The 21,592-nt window shown below is 33.9% G+C and overlaps 1 protein-coding gene across 1 annotated transcript; it reads left to right on the top strand.

The window, feature by feature from the left end:
- Positions 1-866: 866 nt before the first annotated feature.
- Positions 867-21,003, top strand: LOC120274700 (exportin-7). Its single transcript, XM_039281229.1, has 30 exons — positions 867-1,045; positions 2,801-2,941; positions 3,083-3,434; positions 3,936-4,096; positions 4,216-4,281; positions 6,224-6,353; positions 6,526-6,635; positions 6,746-6,841; positions 7,250-7,373; positions 8,025-8,092; positions 8,939-9,025; positions 9,138-9,290; positions 9,889-9,984; positions 10,196-10,256; positions 10,359-10,473; positions 10,554-10,641; positions 12,352-12,456; positions 12,533-12,637; positions 12,717-12,769; positions 12,852-12,915; positions 12,995-13,129; positions 13,406-13,518; positions 13,600-13,693; positions 15,009-15,228; positions 15,924-16,054; positions 16,852-16,998; positions 17,221-17,349; positions 19,389-19,487; positions 19,975-20,013; positions 20,245-21,003. Exons 3-30 carry the CDS (start codon positions 3,194-3,196, stop codon positions 20,380-20,382), a joined length of 3,168 nt encoding a protein of 1,055 aa, XP_039137163.1. The 5' UTR covers positions 867-1,045; positions 2,801-2,941; positions 3,083-3,193; the 3' UTR covers positions 20,383-21,003.
- The last annotated feature ends 589 nt before the right edge of the window (positions 21,004-21,592 follow it).

Here is a 21,592-nt window from a genome sequence, read left to right as displayed (position 1 = left end):
AATATAATTTGATATATAAAAATTAAAAGTTTGTTTATTTTTAGTTTTATATATGTATATATATATATATATGTATCTCTCAGTAAGTGAGTTCAATGACAAGTAAAATCAAAACTTAATTAGTTTAGAAAAATTTCAAAATATGATAGTGCTTTCTCTCATTGATGCATTTGTACCATCTTTGAAAATCTAATGATAAGACATTAATTTGAAAGCATCTAACAGAAAAATAAATTGTCTATACATTATTACATGGACATACCGAAGGAACTTCACAATTACAAGGCGTCTGACCCTATTAAGGTGTGCCACATTTGATTATCAACACCTTTCACATAATTTAAAATGTCTTTTTTGCTTTTTTTTTTAATCACTTTTTTTTATCCACAAAACTCTAATCTTTAAACAGAAGGTAAAAATATTATTTTTGTAACTTATAAATAAAATAATGGCGTGTGTATACATGGACATCTATATAATAATAAAGAAAATGAAAAAATCAAATAAAAAACATAAAAATTGAAACATTTATTAACAAATGACAATAAATCACATCAAATCAACTCCCTACCAAAAAGTCCAAATTCACTCACCTCAACTTACTAATTCCATTAATCCATTAAAAAAACAATTCATTTTGTCAAATTGAAGAAAATAAAAAAATTAAACAAATTCAATTTTTTGATTCAATCTCAGCCGTTCATCAAATCAAGATGCAAACAAAAGGCCACGTCCTTTGCACGCCATTTCATAGACCATTGCCTCCTCCCCACGCAGTAAAAATAAATAAATAAATAAATAAAATTCTAATAGACATGAATAAATATTAAAAATAAATAAATAAATAAAAGAAAAGAAAAGCTTTAAAGTTCGGGCATCGCACTGATGATCAAAGCACTAGAGATCGTCTTCCCCAAATCCCACCACCACCACCACCTCCCTCCCTTCTCACAAAAATCATCGATAAAACCTCCTCCAAATCCCATCTTTTGATCCTTTCTGTGGCTCTGCATTCATCCATGGCCTCCGATTGATCCTTGTTTGGGTACCTACTTCCCTTTCCTCGTTGTTTTTTACCGTCCTTTGCCGCTCCTCTCCAGGAATTGTTCCGCTGGGGAGTGCTTTTTGGATCTTTGGATTGTGTTTTCAATTGATTTTTTTTTTCTTTTTTGGTTCTTGTTTTACTTTGAGATTTCTTTATAGACCTGAGAGTTTTCTTTACTTGAATCTTGATGTTCTTCGTTCTGGTTGTTTTGCTTGTGTTCTTGATTTCAGTTTGTTGTTCTTCTTGATTGTTGTGGTAATTTTTTATATGTTCTTGCGCTGATGCACATTGTTTTTTGTTTTTGTGAAGATGAAGCTTGACATTTAAAGTTTGTGGCTTGGTTGTTTTAGATACATGAGATTAGCTTAGGAACTATAAGAAGTGGGTTCACTACCCAAATGGAGTGTCAGCGTTGTAGAGCAAGTTGTGAGGTATTTGGTGATGTGGAAGTTGAATTGCTGAGGATGTGTGTGGAAGTAAATGTTACCAAGCATGATTGGTCTAGTTTATCACTTTGGGCGTTGGAAACAAGAAGCATTCTTACAGTAGAATGTAGGACAATTACCTCTATTTAGGAATGCTTTGATGTTTTTGTTTATCAAGATTGTATGTTATTTTAGTGTTGTGCTAATTCATTTTGATTAGTGGTTGAAAATGTTATCATGTGTTGTATGCTGTACTGACATGCAAAGCTGACTTATATCTAGCCTTGAATTTTTTATGTTGTAGAATAATTGATATTTATAACCTCTAACAAACTATGGTTGCATGGGTAATGAAGAAGTGTGCTTAACTGCTCTAGTCCTCTGTAACATTCTCTCAAAATCATCCTTGTAATTTTTTATCACAGCAAGCATAGCACCTATAAGAAAAATAATCAAGGGAGTAGGAGATTATGACCAGCAAAGATTTTTGTCTGGTTGTAGTAAATGCCTTTGTGGCATTAGACCTATTTTCTACGTGTGTTCTAGAGGATAACAGTATTTGGAAATATAGTAGTTATTACAGACTGCCCAAAGCGTTATTTCATCTTGTTTTAGACAATTGTACAACGGCATCTTCTTACAATAAAAGCTTTTTATTTAGAATTTAATGTTCATTCAGCAAACTTAAATGGTATTTATTACCTTTTCACGTCGATTTATGCAAAGGCGGCAAGTTTGTTCCTCACTATTCTTGGATACAATTTATTTTTACCTTGTACCATTCGACCTTTGCCCTCTGAAACAGGGATTTACAACTGAGTTGCTGTCTTTAGTCAGAATGTCACATGCTTGAATGGTATAACTTACTGCAATACTATTTAAAACAGAAAGTATAATAAAACTGGTTCAAGTGGCACCACCATCTTTTCAATTTCCTTGTTCTTGATGTGTTGAAGCCTGATTATTCTTGTACCTGTTCATTCTAAGTTTTATTTGTTTGATGGATAGTCAATTCACCCCATCGGTGAATAATCATTATTTTGTTACTCATGGTGAATGGTATTTGTTATTAGTTGATTTGTACAGTCACAACACAACACACACACACACATATATGGTATCTTTTTAAATCTCTTTAGTTCTTTTCTTCTGTTTTGTTATCACTGATGTGCCTGGTACTAAATTTCAACTATTTCACTGTGACTTAATATGTTATTGAAGGCCAGCTGTTCTGATTGCCTCAGATGTTATTTGCCTAACATTATGTTTGATTTCACAACTGTTGGGCTATTTTCATAGCAAGTCTCAGTTTTGTTGATTTACTTTGCAGGATAAAAGCTTCTTTGGGCTATCACGCAGGAAAGTTCAATGGATGATCTACTGCATTGGGCATTTCCTCTTGTTTAGATTTTGGCTCTTGATCATTGTTATCATGAAACACTTTTGATTTGAGATAACTTTGCTGTACAATGTAATACTATGCAACAAATCAAGTGATAGAACCATATTTTTCAATTCATCAATTTCATTGGCATCGTAGCATTTGTTTTCTTCTCTTATTTGACCCAATATAATGTTAGATTGCAAACTTAGTCATTTGAGTTTATGACAGTGTTTCTTCGGGAATTTATAAGTTCAGTTTACGGGGAAGGGAGATCAACTGATGCAGTTATACTTGGATTCTTGATCACCTGGAAAACTTGGATTCTCTTTTCATCCATCAATGGAGAGCTTGGCGCAATTGGAAGCCCTATGTGAAATGCTTTACAATTCTCTAGATCCAGCTGAGCGAGCACATGCTGAGAGCACTTTGAAATGCTTTTCTGTCAATGTCGATTACATATCACAATGCCAATATATTTTGGACAATGCTTTGACTCCTTATGCTTTGATGTTGGCTAGTTCTAGCTTATTGAAGCAAGTGACGGAGCATAATCTCTCTTTGCAACTGCGGCTTGATATTAGTAATGTCCTTGTTCTAACTGTATTTATATACTTGATATCATCTGGCGAACTGTTGGGGTAGTGTTTGGTGACAGTGAGTTTGCATATGATGACTCTTGAGATTTCTTCATCATGTCATTGTACATTTTAAATTACATGTTCTATCATTTATCTATTTTACAGCTTTTGCTTAGCATGAAATTTGTTGAAATAACAGATGAACTTGTTGGTTATTCTACTTTTAACTGAGTATGCAGCTTTAATGTCATTTCTGGCATATTTTCCACCTCTTGATATTGCATGTTCAAATCGTTTTAGCAGTGAGCACAGTATTATTGTGGTTTACATTATTAAACTTTGTGTAAAGTACTGTGTCAAGCTGTATTCTTCCATGCAGCTATGTGCTAGTGGAACCTGCTGTTTTAATGTTAACAAAACAGAAACTCTATTTTAGCTTTCATCATTCTTTCATGGCTTCTTTCATTGAATCTGAATTGACCTCGTTTACAACCTGGCTGAAGGGAACTACATCATCAACTATCTTGCGACCAGAGGGCCTGAGATGCAGACTTTTGTCACGGGATCTCTGATTCAACTCTTTTGTAGGATTACCAAATTTGGATGGTTTGATGATGATAGATTCAAGGAGGCAGTTAAGGAGGCGACAGACTTTTTGAGTCAGGTATTGATAATCTTCATTGAATTTTGAGATTTCTGTTGCACCCTTTCTTCTAATATCTATTTTATTTGAAATATCTCATTATTTGCTTTTGATGGCAACTCAATGAATATTCTTGTCAGGCGAGTTCTGATCATTATTCCATTGGTTTGAAGATATTAAATCAGCTAGTGTCTGAAATGAATCAGGTTAGGATCTAGTCTTAAAAATATGATCTTTCTTTCTTGTATTTTTCCTCTAATTCCTGTAAGCTTGTGGTTTATGGTTTATATTCTGAAGACATCTTATATTTCTTTGACAATTTTTTATTATATGTCCACCAAACAGAATACCATAGGGATTGTGCTTTAATTGCCTAGAGTTTGGTGACAAAAAACCAGTGGAAAGTGCCTGTTAGAAACAGTTTAATTTGCAATATTTATGTGTGGCTGTGTGTGTGTGTGTGTGTGTGTGTGTGTGGAAATGACCACTTCTTAGATTGCCATTCTTATGAATGGTGGTTTTAGTTTGTTATGTTTGTTATTAGGATGCATTGAAGCATTTTTCGTGTTGGTTAATTTTGTGAATTATTGTTCTAACTGCTCAATAATTGAATATTAGAATATTTCCTAAAATAACTTTCTTTTGTGGAACTAAAAGGAAGTGAACAATATTAAAACATGCAATCCATAAATTCAACTTTCAAGTTCACTGGTCCTTTCAGTTGCGTGACTAAAGTTCTTTAACTAGACATGGTATTATTAGAACTTTGCACTATTGTATAGAGCATGGTTAAAAAAATGATGGAAAGTATTGGTTTTTACTGTTCAAATTAAAATTTTTATGTTTTCTGCTGAAGTGGATATTGTTTAGATTTCCATTCTTAGGACTGGGTTTTTTTTAGCCTGTCATAATCCTTCTTAGGATGCATTGGCATGTCATTATAGTTGTTGAATATGCAAAGTATAGCACTAACTACTGAATAATTGAATATCAGCAATAAGTTTTCTAAAATAACTTACGTTTTATGAAAAAGCAAGTGAAAGTGTGAAATGATTTCAATGTAAAAACCTCAACTTTCCAGTACTGCTATACTCTCAGTGCAACCTAGCAATTTAAGTGTTTGGGCAGTTCTAATATGAATGGTGGTTCTTTAGTCTGTCATAGCCCTTCTTGGGATGCAATATAGTATCATTTTAGTTGTTAAATTTCCAAAGTATAGCCCTAACTGCTCCATAATTGAATGTCAGTATTAAATTTCCTAAAATATCTTTCGTTTCTGAAACTAAAAGTACGTGAACAATATTAAAAACTTTGAATGTAAAAAATTCAACTTTTTGTTTCTGTTATACTATCGGTTCCACGTTATTATTGTTTTCTTAAGTCACCTAAATACATCTAGAAAATGTGACCTAGCTATTACCGTTTATGTGTTCGAGCCATTTAAATGCTTTGGTAGTTCTAACATTGGAATTTTCAATAGTTATTCTGAGAAATGACACTCACGTGATCTTTAAGACCATAGTCTTTTGCAGAGTAGAAACCATCACACTTGAAATTGCTTCTTTAAAAGGGGGAGTCTCCTTTGTTTGGCATTCAGTTTGATAAAGAATTTAGAAAAACTCTTTCTTAAGTTTTTAAAACCAAGCCAGTTTTTTCGTCAGGCAACTATAGGCAGTGGATGAGCGCGCGACCAAAGCTATGTATTCTTGTTATATAGTAGTCTCCTGCAATAGTTTCATGTAACTTGGCAATTTCTCCCAGTTATGCTTCATGTGGAAAAAGTCCAGATTGTTTGCAATTCTCTCGATAATTTGGTACATGATTGGGATTTTTAATCATACATTATGTCCAGATCATTTGCAGTTCTGTTGATTGTTTGGTACATGCTTAGGATTTTAATCATGTTTCCCTGATCATCTTTTAATAATAAATAAAAGATTAGCTACTCAGGAATATCTTTGTTTAAATGTTTGGAAACTTTGAATCCAAGTCATACTTCTGACAGGCAATATTGATCTGGAAGAGATTTAAATTACCATGATTTCGGATTACCTTTACTTTGCCTATTCTTACATAAAGAACATTATTTTCATATTACCAAGCTTCCAGTTCACATTATTCCCCTTGTTTGGTTTCTAAATTTTGTAGCCAAACCAAGGAATGCCTTTGACACACCATCGACGTGTGGCATGCTCATTCAGGGATCAGTCACTTTTCCAAATATTTCAGATATCCTTAACTTCACTACAGCAGCTTAAAAATGACGTGAACAAGCAAGGTTTTTTTAATTTTTTTAATTTTTTTGGATTTTTGATGCTTTTGTTACAATTATCGCACACATGTGTACACACGTGTGCGATATATATATATATTTTTTTATCTTATTACTCACATTTTATTTCAATGTTTTCTTTTTTCTTTGGTTTTTGGTTGGCCTTAAATGATTGCAGTCTCGGGCATGTTGAAGCAATTGACACTGTCCCTTTCAGTAAGGTGTTTATCCTTTGACTTTGTTGGAACTTCCCTTGACGAAAGTTCTGAGGAATTTGGTACAGTTCAGGTATTTAATTATTTTTTAATATATATATATATATATTAAATGACTGATGTGAACTTAACATGTACTGCTGGTTTGGTTTTTATCTTCAAAATTGGGTCAAATTTCTGCAGATTCCAACCCCCTGGAGACCAGTCTTGGAAGATCCCTCCACTCTTCAAGTCTTTTTTGATTACTATAAAATTACTGAACCCCCTCTCTCCAAAGAGGTACAAGAACTTGATGCTTTCTCTGTGATATGGTCTTTTATAATTATTTTCACAGTTTAGTTATATGAAGTTGCACTATAATACACATGTTTGCAGTGAAACATGTTTAATGATTATCAATTATACTGCCTTTCCTGTTTTTATATGTTGTCAATTTTCTGGGATCTCCAATTTACTTCAATGTTGAGGAAGTGCATGCTTTATTATCTTGGAGATTAGAGTATTCACGTTAATCTCTTGGTAATTTCTAGGCTAAAATTGTTTGTAGGCCATGGTTCTCTCAGGTTGGTTTCCTTTTTATTTCATTTAATTTTGGAATTAATGGGAATTGTTTGAGCGCCATATTCATCTCTTGTAAGTATTGTTTGTTGCTGCTTTTACAAATTATGTGACATATTTTCTGCGAAGGCGTTGGAGTGTTTGGTACGACTTGCTTCTGTTAGACGCTCATTGTTTGCTGATGAGCCTGCTCGCTCACGGTTTTTAGCTCATCTGATGGCTGGAACCAAAGAAATTCTTCAATCAGGACAAGGTTTATTTCAAGGACTTGCAGCATTTCCAATAGTAATAATGTGCATGCCTGTGTTCTTCTTTTTCCATGATCATAGCATCACATTTACATGTTCTTTAACCCCAAAATTTTTTGATGGTGGAGAAAAGTTTGATAGTTAAAGAATGTTTGAGATAGCTTCATAAAATAAGGTCTTGATAGCCCCTAAAATAGTTATTTAATATGGATTTCTCTTATGCCAAATTGTTTTTTATGCCTAAAAGATCTTTAGACCTGATTTAGAAGTATTAGGAGAATCCTTCAGTCACTTTATGCAAAATTAGTGTTCGTTTACCTGAACTATCTTTGCTATTGGTTAATTTCCTTTTATTTTTATAGGGATTTAGGGTTTAAGAGAAGATTATATTAATTTCCTCAAATAGGTATATCAGTACATGGGGAGCAAGTGGTGTTTATATAATTGAGTGTTGTGTAATACTTATCATATAGCAATGTGGAATTTACCTGTCATTTTGAGTTCTTATTGCTTAGTAATGTTGCTGCGAAAGAACTAAGTTATTCTGATTACACTTGTAGTCTTGTACTATTATTTTGTTCGAGGTTCACTTTTGTTTTCAACTGGTTTCTTCATTTAGAACCCTTCATGTTTACCTATTTATTCAACACTTTTAGGGCTTGCTGATCATGATAACTACCATGAGTTCTGTCGCCTTCTTGGGAGATTTAAAGTAAATTATCAGGTAAATTTCTTTCCAATAATAATTCTCTATTTTTCTACCTTGCTACTTATGAATATTAGTAGTATGTGATCAAGTGAACTTTGTGCACCTTGTTATTAATTTCATTGTATGCTATGACAACATTAACACACTAGAATGGATTGCTTATTAGCAAAATTATATATGTGTAAATTCATAAGATGTTCCAATGGAAATGAATACATTAGTAATTTTTTGAAAATTTGAATTAAATCAGTACTCTGATTAAGTTTGTACTTTCACTGCCCTTGCTTAATCAACAAATTTTTGCAATGAAATTGTTAAATTATGTTACACATAGCTTTTTGTAATATCTTTCTCTGAACTGATACCAAGATTATATATAGTATGGTGTCCAGGTTTTTGTCAGTTCAAATGAACATGTCCCATGTAGCATTGGCCATTTTTGACTAACATATGGAATACCCTTGTGATATGTCACTGAATTCAACAATCGAGCTTAGTTGGGTGATAGCAAGATCAGAGGAAATCTTATCCCTGGACGCGCCACTGATTTGCATTTTTAGTAGTTTCTAATGACATTTGCGGCATGGGCTGCCCAAATGTTGTGTACTATTGCTTTATAGGATTATGCTGTAGTTTGTGCACTATAGTTGATTTAGCATTGGTACATCTGCCAATGTTAAGTTTCACTTTATGCTATGCTCTGTGCTTTGGTTTTGATTTCCTGTTGATCGAGAAATTTTTTTTCCTATCTTATTGTGTGTATTTTTAGAAGCTGTCTTAGTTATCCTTACAATTGCTGTGATAATATTTGTTTCATGAAGTTCTTTCCCTCAATTGTTCCAATTCAAATGCATTTTTCAGTTGTCAGAGCTTATGAATGTGGAGATATATAGTGAATGGATACGCCTGGTTGCAGAGTTCACAGCAAAATCATTACAGTCATGGCAGGTGCATTCTTTGCCCCCTCATCTTGTTCTTGCTTCTTGAAGTATCAAAAGTTTCCTATGTTAATAACTTTACAGAAAGGAGCATCCCATTGATTATTTTCTTTTTGTGGTAGTGGGCCAGCAATAGCGTGTACTACCTTCTTGGGCTTTGGTCTCGATTGGTGACTTCTGTGCCTTATTTGAAGGGTGACACACCAAGCCTACTAGAGGAAACTGTGCCTAAAATCACTGAAGGGTTTATCACCTCTAGATTTGATTCTGTTCAGGTACAGAATTCTTCGTTGGATTATTCATTGCACTTGGTAAATGAATTTGAACTGAACAATACATATGTGCTCGGGATGTGCGATAGAAGCACCAGGCATTGGCAAATTGAATTGATAGGTAGCAGAGTGTTAAACTGGCTGTTTCACACAATGTCTTTTCCAAGTGTGCTTGGGTTGTTAAAGGAATTTTACCCTTGAAAAGAACTATAGAACTTAAATAGTTCAAATTTGGAAATCCTTTTCTGTTGTATCCTTGATTTCTTCATTTTTATCCCATATACTAAATCTGGTTTTAAATGAGGTTTTTACAACATGGATAAACTTAGTAAATCTTTTGGGCTGGATCAAAGTTTATGGACGAGTTATTATTCCATTATATCTAAGTGATAGGAAACTGTGGATAAAGTGCCTTACCTAAGTACATGGGTGAAGCCTGCTGTCTATTCTTGATGCTAATGGTACTTATAAAAAAAAAATGTATTAGGTGGCAAAAGTCAATAATTTGGATAAACCCAAGATTGTGGGTTATTTGTCTACCAAGCTCATCCTTTAAATGTGTTTGACCTTCATTTTTTCTTTTGCTCATTATCAATTGCAGGCTGGAATCCAAGATGATCTATCAGAAAATTCACTGGACAATGTTGAACTACTTCAGGATCAATTAGATTGCTTTCCTTACCTTTGCCGATTCCAGGTGGAGATGTGCACTATATCTTTGTCCTCTAGCAAGATTCCTTGGAGCATTGATTCTCATTACTCATTGAATTCTTGATTCTGTTTCATTTACTCTGCAAAGTTGCAAATTCCTTCTTGTTGTATAGGATGAGTTTCTTTTTCATAGTTTTCTGTTTATAACTTATTCCATTTTTAACTCTTTTTAAAAATACATTGAACTTGTGTTGCAGTATGAAAGAAGCAGTCTTTACATTATGAATATAATGGAGCCTCTTCTACAGCTGTATCACGGTATATTGCTATGCGCTGACCTATAGTTAACCTGACTAGGAAAAAGACAGATTTGAAACTTATCTTCATATTTGCCTTCTTTCTGGCTTTTATAGGAAAGAGCGGCATCACCCGCAACTGGAGATGGAAATGAACTTTCTGTTCTTGAAGGACAAATCACGTGGATAGTTCATATCATTGCTGCCATCCTTAAAATCAGACAGACCGTTGGTTGTAGGTCTGTTGATGGTTGTGATATTGAATTCCATGGTTGTTTTATCATGCTTAGATATTACCTCTTGTAAGTTCCTTTTGCAGCACTGAATCACAAGAAATTATTGACGCGGAACTGGCTGCACGAGTATTGAGGTTGATAAATGTCACTGATAGTGGATTACATTCACAGGTACAAAATGAAAAATATGTGGAATTTTCCATCTGAAATCTATGCATGATCCTCAACTAATGAACTTCTAGTAAAAATAGTTTTTGCAACGTCTGGTTTTGTGAACTCATGAACTTTTTACTTGTCTATTCAAGCAATGTTGCCCCTGAAAATTTAAACTTCTGCTGATCTATTGTTTATAATCCCAACTTGTCTGGCCTTGAACAACTGATACTTGTATGTTTTGTTTACATTAAAGCTTAGGTGATGCTTTGAATTTTCTGTAAGAAAATCTGGACTACAACTACTAACACTTGTAGAATTCCTTATTTATGATGTTATTTTATGTACTTATAGGCCTGCATCAATGTTTGATGCGTTACAAAACAATTATTAGCATTGGAACATAAGCCTGTCTAACTATGTAGATGTATGGGTCCATTTTAGTTTCCATGTGTTCCCCCTTCCTCTTGCTGTAAATTATGTATGGCCGCATGCTAGTCAAGATGAGAAACATAAATGAGGCAACCTTGAGAGAAGTTGGTAAAACTATATCTGCTGAGAGGTTTATGCTTCTACATATTTATTCTATTATGGATTGCCATTTTTGATGTTATAGAAACCAGAATGTTTTTGAACCTTAATAAGATTTAATGGCCATGTAAATCTAAAACTCCATTGAGACTCTGAAATATTAATTTTGTGTTTTTTCTAGGAATGGGGGTGGGGCGGGGAATCCCGTTCCCAGGAGGCCCGCTCGACAGGCGGGATTCCCAGACTATCCCAGCGGGAGGCGGGGAAAAAAATTCCTCCCTGCCTAGCGGGGCGGAGGCGGGGCGGGGAATGGTCTCCCCGCCCCGCTCTCCCAGCGGGACTCTGTGGGGAATCCCCGCGGGGATTCCCCAAAAGAATATATTATATATTTTTAATATATTTATTAAAGATTATTTCAACATTAACATAATATTATATATATATAATCAATAAATATTTATTTGTTAATATTTTTAGTTATTATTATGGAACTCACAATTATTTCATACAACTTATTAACTATTTAAATTTATATATTTCATTAAAACATATTTATTTAATAAAATCTTAAATTATTTTAATAAAATTATTATATAATATATCTACAAAATTAAAATTCAAACTTCTAATTTTCAAATTTCTAATATTCATAAAAACTAATTATTTATTTAATTTAAATGAATTGGATAATTAGGTAATTGTAATTTGTCTAGATTTTTTTTATTCAAATATCCATGTGTTGCTACATATAAGCATTATATTTTTTTATTCAAATATCCATTTGTCTAGATTTTTTCATCATACATTATATTTTTTATTTTCAATTGTATATAGCATCTTTAGCATGTGTAACATAAATGCATTAGAAATATTATAGTTATTTATAGAAAATTTTTATATTAATGTTTTGGGCGGGGCGGGGATTCCCCGTGGGGCGGGATCCCCGCGGGGGAGTGAGCGGGGGAGGATTTTTTCCCCATGGGAATTTCTAACGGGGAATCCCGCCCGTGGAGGCGGGGATGGGGACGGGGATCCCATTCCCGCCCCGCCCGCCCCCATTCCTAGTTTTTCCCCTTTTTGATTTGTCTTTTGTTCTTAGGTATCAAAAAACTTCAGTTTTCTTTTGTTGAATATTTTTTGATCTGATGATTATCCCATCATTTAAAGTAGAACCAACCAATTTGCTTTTTCCCTTAGCGATATCATCAAATAAGCAAGCAAAGACTTGATCGTGCCATTATCACATTTTTCCAAAACTTTCGGAAGTCATATGTTGGTGATCAAGCTGTCCATTCATCTCGGGTAATGACTTACCTCTGCCTTATTAATTTGTTCTTGTCCACATGTGATATATTTGACACATCTCTTTTTGCTGCAGCAGCTATATTCAAGATTATCGGAACTTATCGGTTTGCATGATCATCTAGTGTTGCTTAATGTCATTGTTGGAAAAATTGCAACGAACCTTAAGTGCTATACAGAGGTAACTGCTCGAACTTGAGTTACATTTTTCTTGCTTGAGTAGTTGGTTTTTATCTGTCATGACTATTCAAAATTTGCAGTGCGAAGAGGTTATCGAGCATACTTTATGCCTATTTCTTGAGCTAGCATCTGGGTAAGTAGTTGGCTGTCCTCTTTTCTTTTTCTATCCTGTTAATCTATTTGTTGTGTTCTTAGTTTATGCTGCACGCTTGCAGGTATATGACAGGAAAACTTTTGCTCAAGCTGGATACTGTGAAGTTCATTATCAGGAATCACACTGTAAGTTCCTTATTCCTCTTTTATTTCTTTTGTGAACTTGCTGTTCAGTGTTAATATGAGGCACTGCTCCTATATCCAGAGGGAGAACTTTCCATTTTTGGAAGACTATAAATGTTCACGCAGTAGAACCACTTTTTATTACACACTTGGCTATTTGATCTTCATGGAAGACAGCCCAATAAAGTTTAGGTCTTCTATGGACCCACTTTTGCAGGTAATCCTCTTTTGCTTATTTTTCCTATGCATTCTTATTCTGATTAATTCTATATCCCTTGCATGTGGAATTGGGCATTGGAGATCTACTTTTATTTTGGTCCTTTCTATTCATTCATACATGGAAATTATGATTCACAAATGGTTTGTGGTATTATGTTTTAGGCTGTTTGGTGATATCCTTCATTAAAATTGAATACACTTTCTGTTGCTTTTCTTAAATGCCCTTTATATTGAGGTTCTTTCAATTACATATTTATATTCTTTCAATGTACAGGTGATGGCTAAGTTGGAATCAACTCCTGATACTGCTTTTCGCACTGAAGCTGTGAAATATGCTTTTATTGGTTTGATGAGGGATCTTAGAGGTATTGCAATGGCTACAAACAGGTATGCTTCTTTTTTTTTAAATGTTTAGGTGCTTTGATTTTTTGTCTCACTCTATTCAATCCATTTTTTAATATTTTTTAGTCGTAGAACATATGGAGTCTTATTTGACTGGCTGTACCCTGCACATATGCCACTGCTCTTGAAAGCCACCTCACATTGGGCTGATGTTCCAGAGGTAATACCTTCTTCATGCACAAGTATTTAATAAGTTTTTCATATCTGTTTCTTGTCTTTATTTTATTTACCGTACCAATATATTTTGTATGGCATCTTTTGAACTTACATTTGTAGCTCCAGTAATATTTTGAACTCTTGAGATATTTTAGGTACTTTGAATTGTTGTTGTAAGGCTAAAAATGTAGTGTCTTTATATTTTATTTTACTTTATCTTGCCTTATTGATATTTAATTATTTTCATAATTATATTCGGAAATTGTAGGCTAGATTCAATGATTCAAAATTTTGAGTTATAAAGATGAAATATATATCTAAAATTAGTATACCATTGATGACAATGTTGAGGGATGGATGTGTAGGTCAGTGAATAGATGAAATATAAATGACTGGACTAGAAAATATATTCTAATTAGGTGTAATTCTAATTGAACATGAGTAAGAGAGCCATTTGGATGAACTTCCCTGTATTATAGACTTGCAAATACAAGAATATGGAGGGTTAAGGTGATTCAAGTTAGTCCGCTAAAAAGGCTGTAAAAAGAAAAAAGCAATGATGGAAATCCAACTTAATGATATTAATACAATAATTAGAGGATTTTTGCCTGGGGAAAGCAGAGGAGTTGGCGTAGTGTTTGTTTTCGAAAGAATTGTTATAACTGATTCCAACCAGTTGTTAAGCATTGGTAGGCGCAAAAATTGTTAACCCAGAGTTTGGGGAAAATTTTGTTTGGTTTCCCAAATATGCATCATCATTTGTAATTTTTTACAATAACCTTTTTTACTTGCCATAAATTATTACACCGACATTTCATATAGCTTTGTTAAGCTCCCAGGATTGTAGTTTTTTTGTCCGACTGTTTTCTGTTGGTTCCCATGCACTTTCTTTGTTTTGATTTGGACGTATGCTTCCTTGGCCAAATATGCTGAAATATCATCTCTTAGTATGAGCTGAAGTATAGGTTCATTCAATATCTCAGGTCTGTCATTTTTTTAAATGTTTTGTTTTCCCAGTTCTGCTACTGAATGGTTCTGTTCCAAGATCTTCTACTAAATAGATCTTGGGGTTGATGATTGATTTGTTAACTTTGTAACATGTAAAAGTTCTATATCTAAAATTGGGAATTTGTTAAGGGGATAGAGTGAGGGACATGTGCAGTTTGAAAGATGTGTCCTACTTTCTTTTGAATCACAATTTTTTCAGATGACTGTTTAGCTGCTTTTTCCATTCTGATGTGCTTTGCATTTTCATCAACTGATGTAGTGGACATAAACTAATTTTATATTGACATTCATCACATCACAAATTTTTGCAGGTCACGACTCCATTATTGAAGTTTATGGCAGAATTTGTTTTGAACAAAGCTCAACGCTTAATTTTTGACTCATCCTCCCCTAATGGAATTCTTTTGTTTCGAGAAGTCAGCAAATTGATTGTGGCTTATGGATCAAGGATTCTCTCTCTTCCAAATAGTAGTGATATGTATGCTAACAAATATAAGGGTATATGGATTTCATTAACCATCCTTACAAGGGGTAAGTTGATAAGTGATTCCTGTGTGTATATGACTGTGCATTATGTTTAATTGTGAGTTTGAAATTTAATATACTAGCACTTCTTGCCTTCCATGAATTATACTGATGATGGAAAATCTGAGGTTATATTTTTTTCTTCTCATGAGTAAGTGAGATCTATGTTTCTGTTGAAGTAGTGACCAATATCTGTGCACAATTGAGTTGGAACATAAGCATGTCCCGGAGATTCCAATAGTGCCCATTTTCTCAGTATATTACATGTCACAGCTTCTCTTCATATGAAAATTACATTGAAAAAATGAGTAAAATATCATTTATTAATCCGTTATGATATTTGTTACTTATTTTTTAAACAATGATTGTGGTTTTAACGTTAGATTTATCTTGTTATTTTAATTAATATAAAGTTTGCTTTCATTTATCTCTTTTTAACATGCATATGAATTAGAACTGTGTTTTTTCCCCTTTTAAATATTTAATTATTTTGTTTTGTATGTTTTTTTTTCATCATCCCAACTGGCTTAGCTCATGCATTGGAATGCTCCTTATAATCTATATATTTGTTTTTTCAAAGTTTACAGTCACTTCATTTTCTTAATAGTGTTTGATATTAATTGATCTTTATATACGTTATAAACTTTAACTTTATGTTTTCTCTCTGATGTACTTAATATTATTCTTATTTCTTATAACAGCTTTAGCTGGGAATTATGTCAACTTTGGGGTGTTTGAACTGTATGGTGACAGGGCCCTTTCAGATGCCCTTGATATTGCCCTTAAGATGACATTGTCGATTCCATTAGCAGATATTCTTGCTTTTAGAAAGGTATGGTGCAATTATGTGCATTTATATGAATTGTTATGTTTGAACACTTATAAAATTAATATTGTATTGAAATGAGGATTAGATAATGCCATTTGGGGAATCAAAATTTTTTGTGGCTGTGGTTCCAGAATGATCATCTGATCTGCAAGTATTAAGGAAGAATCACTTAAAAGATTTGCTAAATTGAATTTATAAACTTCCAAATAGTCATTTGAATGTATTAATCGACATAGTTTCTTTTCATTTGCTGAAAACCCTGTGTCTTACTGGTTTCATGTAGTGTGAGATAGTTATCTGATTTTATTTGATGCATAATTACCATCAAATTGAATATCAACTTAGTAGCATAATTGTTTGCAGCTTTATGTTCACATTTGAGGTTCATGTAGACATGCAGTGAAGGCAGCAAATTTTATGATAGAATTTAAAAATTTTGCAGGTAGTTTATCTGTTAATTTGATTATATAACCTTACAGGAAAGGTTATGGAAACCATGTGAAGGGATTTGTTTTTGTCATTTCTTTGGTTAACAATCTATCCCTTCGATTCGCAATAGCAGGCTCCTTACAGTTTCTGTGAACCCTTATTGTCTATGACCTGCTACGGCTGGGTAGTGACTTTAATTGACTTTGTTGTAATAATCTTTATCAAGTTTATGTTCAGTGAAAGATTTTTTGTCCTTCCAGATGTCACATTGTTTATGAATGTCTGATTGCAAATATAATAATGCCTATTCTTTGGTTTGTGCTATTATGTCTTCTTAGGTTTTACAAAAGATTTTGTTCTCTTTGTATCAGCTCACTAGGGCATATTATGCATTTGTGGAGGTCTTGTTCAACAATCACATTGCGTTTATTTTGAATCTGGACACAAACACCTTTATGCATATTGTGGGCTCACTTGAATCTGGTTTAAAAGGATTGGATTCCGGTATATCATCACAGGTATATATTGTACTTGTCTCTTTCTTCCTTCTAGATCATTGGTACTGCTTTTTTTTCTTTTTTTTGGATCATCATATTCATGTCCAGATGGACTCTAAACATTTTATATGCAATCATACATTACTCTGCGAAGGATCTTATTTTGTTCTTTTAATTTTGTCTCATTGATAATTCAATTAGCATTCCTTTGTTTATTCATACATATTTTTGTTTTGCTACTAGTGTGCATCTGCAGTTGATAATCTAGCTGCGTTTTACTTCAACAACATTACTGTAGGAGAGGTACCCCCATCACCAGCTGCTTTGAATCTTGCTCGACACATTGCAGAATGTCCTACATTATTTCCCGAGGTAAGCTCTAGCTAAAAGAATATATTACTGTGCTAGGTCTTCAATTTTCCTCTAGATATAGGATGATTTATTATTATTATTTTTAATTTACTGCTATGCATATATTAGCTTGTGCATTTCCCCAAAAGTTATACATAAGAAAAAAGGGAATGAGATGAAGAAGATATGGGATTTCATTATTTATTGGGTAGAACATCTAAGAGACAATGTAAGAGAATTTTTTGGGGCCTGAAAACCTCATGGCTAACCCAAATCATTAAATGTGGGTCCACAAAAATTGAATCTGAATTCTAACCATATAGTTTATCCTTGTTGCGTATTTATTTTTTTCATCTTTTTTTGATTAGCTTTTTCTTTAGATGGACCTTTAATGATCCAAGCAAATTTCTCATTGAACAAATCTACCCTCAGGACTTATGAGCAACAGAACATATCTTTGGAGAAGATTCTGGAACTCTCCTTGGTTTTTTTTATCCCATTTTTCTTCTTATATTACCACCAAAAAGATGGCCACATTTCCTTTTGCTTGTCTCTCTTCTTATATCATCTTTTTTTTGATTAGCTTTTTCTTTAGATGGACCTTTAATGATCCAAGCAAATTTCTCATTGAACAAATCTACCCTCAGGACTTATGAGCAACAGAACATATCTTTGGAGAAGATTCTGGAACTCTCCTTGGTTTTTTTTATCCCATTTTCTTCTTATATTACCACCAAAAGATGGCCACATTTCCTTTGCTTGTCTCTCTTCTTATATTTTTTTCATCTTTTTTTGATTAGCTTTTTCTTTAGATGGACCTTTAATGATCCAAGCAAATTTCTCATTGAACAAATCTACCCTCAGGACTTATGAGCAACAGAACATATCTTTGGAGAAGATTCTGGAACTCTCCTTGGTTTTTTTTATCCCATTTTCTTCTTATATTACCACCAAAAGATGGCCACATTTCCTTTTGCTTGTCTCTCTTCTTATATTTTTCATCTTTTTGATTAGCTTTTTCTTTTAGATGGACCTTTAATGATCCAAGCAAATTTCTCATTGAACAAATCTACCCTCAGGACTTATGAGCAACAGAACATATCTTTGGAGAAGATTCTGGAACTCTCCTTGGTTTTTTTTATCCCATTTTCTTCTTATATTACCACCAAAAGATGGCCACATTTCCTTTGCTTGTCTCTCTTCTTTTCCTTCCCTTCAATTTCATTTTAGTCAAAAGCAGTGTTCCTAGTCCCAGTTTTGTATTTGTAAATAATTTTCTGGGTTTTAGCAAACTGATGGTTCTTTTGTGACTATTAGTTGGTCTTGTGTCCATATTATTGTTGTGCTTGCAGTTTGTTATGTGCAAGTGGTGACTATTATTTGGAGTGTAGTTGTGATTATCTTGGTCGTCTTCTAAGCATAATATGCAGCGGTATGGATGAAAAATACAAGTTTGTTGGCATATTAGGTACTGCCATCCTTTTTTTATCTGACCTTGTAATGTCTAGTCCAGCATATACCAATATACCAAGCACACAATTAGAAAATATTCATGCACTTAATAGTTGTTTGCCACCATATACCAATATACCAGGGTTGTAGAAATTATAGGATTTGAACCATTGGATTCTTTATTCCTCCTAGTTATTTTCTAATTGTGTGCTTGCTTAGTTGTGTTTATCTTTTTGCAATTTGAATATTTTTTGAGTGCATGACTAGCTCCTTCATTTGCCATCTTATTTATAAACTTCTGTTGTTGACTTATCTTTGCATGACATTTTCGCCCAGATTTTTTTTTTCTCTGCATCTTTTGATCATTTGTGGCACAAATATTGTAGAGCTCTGTTTATGATTTTCCACTTTCTGTCTGGTACAGCAAATCTAGTCCTGAGTGATTTTTCTTTGCTGAACTATCAACCTGCACTGCTGACGAACACTTTAGTTTTGTACCCATACCCATCATGAACTAATGACTAGTAGTTTTGATGTAGAGCTTGCCTTTATTTTTTATTAGCATGATAGAACTATTTCAATTTCTAACTCATTGAAAATTATGGCAGATTCTTAAGACGCTTTTTGAGATAGTTCTATTTGAGGACTGCGGCAATCAATGGAGTCTTAGCCGGCCAATGTTAAGCTTGATTGTTATAAGTGAACAGGTGATAAATTCTTCTACTCATGGCTGGAACCAATGACTTTGTTCTAATATAATCAATTTTTTAAAATTTTGTCCAAGAAATTACAAATCAGATGCTAAAATTTACTATGTGCTTTTATTTTATAATGTTACAATGATTGGTTACAAGTCTGTACTTGGCCATCCTTGGCACCAAACTGATGTTGTCATCTTGTTTTCCAGTCTTCTAATTTAAGATTTCACCCCACTGTGTTAGCTTTTGACATGAACTTTGTAGTCCAACACGAGAGGCTAACCTTTTTTACCATCTTTATACAAATTAAATGTTGTCAGTTTATCAATCTGCATCTATCATATCGACAAAATGTCTAAAATCAATTTGGTTATTTTATGGAGTTAATTCCTTAGGTTTTTTTTTTGTTGCACTTAATTTTTTTTTTTTTGGTCTTATTTTCCGTTATTCTTTATTTCACACCATGACTTAATTCACATTGTATGTCTCCCTGCAGATGTTTAATGATTTGAAAGCTCACATTTTGTCATCTCAGGTTTGCTTTAACCTTCCCCCGGTTTTCTAAAATTTTATGTTTGTTTCTTTCCTTGTTAAATTAGCTTCATTTTGTCCCCTTTATTTGCAACTAAATTTTGGATTTCACTCCCTGAGAATTATGAACATGCCTGGTTTGAGAGCAGCCATCCCCTGGATTGACTGAAAATTTCTGTCGGTTTTATTAAAAAAAATTTATCATCATTGACATGTAACCTGTGCTGATTTGCAGCCTATGGATCAACACCAACGACTGTCGCAATGTTTTGACAAGCTGATGGCTGATGTCGCCCGAAGTTTGGACCCGAAGAACCGGGACAAGTTCACACAAAACCTCACAGTATTTAGGCATGAATTTCGTGTTAAATAGCCTGTGTCTTCTTCATGAGTTATCTCAGGCGTGTGTGTCATACCCGGTGAAGTATCTTTTGCATCACCTGTAAATAACCCTAATCGATCCTATTTCGGTGATTCAACTTCAACAATCCTCCGGCCATGGAAAACCATTTCTGGTATTCAAGTCTCTCTGATACTTTCAGAAGCTGTTCTTCGTAGCCAACAAGAGTAAAGTAAAGAACAGTTCACACCAACCGGAGATGGGGACTACCTCAGTTTTTTTAAAAAAAAAAAATTCGATATTTTGCTCCTGGTAGCTGAAGGCAGTGTTCAATTCTTTCTTACTCTGATTGTGTTGTATTTTTCTGGGCCTTTTACACCAGTAGGAATTAATAGATTGTGTATTTTGTGGCTTTATACTTACCTCTCATCATCATCATCATTATCAAGTATTACTTTGAAAGGTTGTGTAGGGGATATATTGGATTGTTGTCCTGTCCTGTCCTGTCCTGTCTGAAGCAAAAACCTAGGGTTTATTTTGGAGCCCTCATTCTTCATTTTATTTACAATTCTTTTTTGAAAGGAAGGAGAAATATGTAAGATAATTTTTTTTTTGAATTTTTTTTTTTTTTTAAGGAAAAAAGGTTGTTGAGTTTGGACCAAATTTGCTAGTGTTTGTTGCTATCCTTAGACTTGTGGATTTCTTATTGGTTTTGTGGTATTGACATCTTGTCTGGGGGTTTTTTTCCTTTTGGGGAATCTTTCTTCTTCATCTGCTTCCTTTTGGTTGCCTTCACCCGGCAAACTATTATTATTGAGGTGAAATTACAGATATGGCCTTGTGAAAGTTGGTAATTTGTTGTCTATCCCTTTATGGACTATTTTTGGCTGTGAGTTGATTTAATATTTTATTAAAAAGACAATTTTACCCTTTTATCCCATTTGTTTTGGGTGGTAGGTGTAAGGGTCTTGCCTTACATGCTCGGTGGAGGGTGCAGTCTTGCTGAGAGAATGGCCGATGAAGCTAAGGTTGGCCAAAATTCAAGTCCAAGTAGGTATTGTCCATCCGATTATTCGATGTGTGGGTTGAGGCTGCACATGATCGAGTATTTTAGCCGGGAGTGCCAAGTAAGCCAGTCGCGGACGCAATGCCACGGGTAACCAATGAGTGGCCCGCGAGGGAGTGAGGGGCTTGCCCGAGGAATCTCAACTTGGTCGGTGGGTGATCGTGTGATCATAGGTTA

Source organism: Dioscorea cayenensis, chromosome 13, assembly GCF_009730915.1.
Source record: "Dioscorea cayenensis subsp. rotundata cultivar TDr96_F1 chromosome 13, TDr96_F1_v2_PseudoChromosome.rev07_lg8_w22 25.fasta, whole genome shotgun sequence".
Classification (NCBI taxonomy): domain Eukaryota; kingdom Viridiplantae; phylum Streptophyta; class Magnoliopsida; order Dioscoreales; family Dioscoreaceae; genus Dioscorea; species Dioscorea cayenensis.
Note: the sequence above shows the minus strand (reverse complement) of the source record. Positions and strands in the feature narration are given on the sequence as shown.

Coding starts and splice junctions, on each gene's coding strand:
- LOC120274700 (XM_039281229.1), top strand. CDS start 3,194: ATGGAGAGCTTGGCGCAATTGGAAGCCCTATGTGAAATGCTTTACAAT. Junction 4,282..6,223: donor TAGTGTCTGAAATGAATCAG/GTTAGGATCTAG, acceptor TAAATTTTGTAG/CCAAACCAAGGAATGCCTTT. Junction 9,291..9,888: donor CTAGATTTGATTCTGTTCAG/GTACAGAATTCT, acceptor TATCAATTGCAG/GCTGGAATCCAAGATGATCT.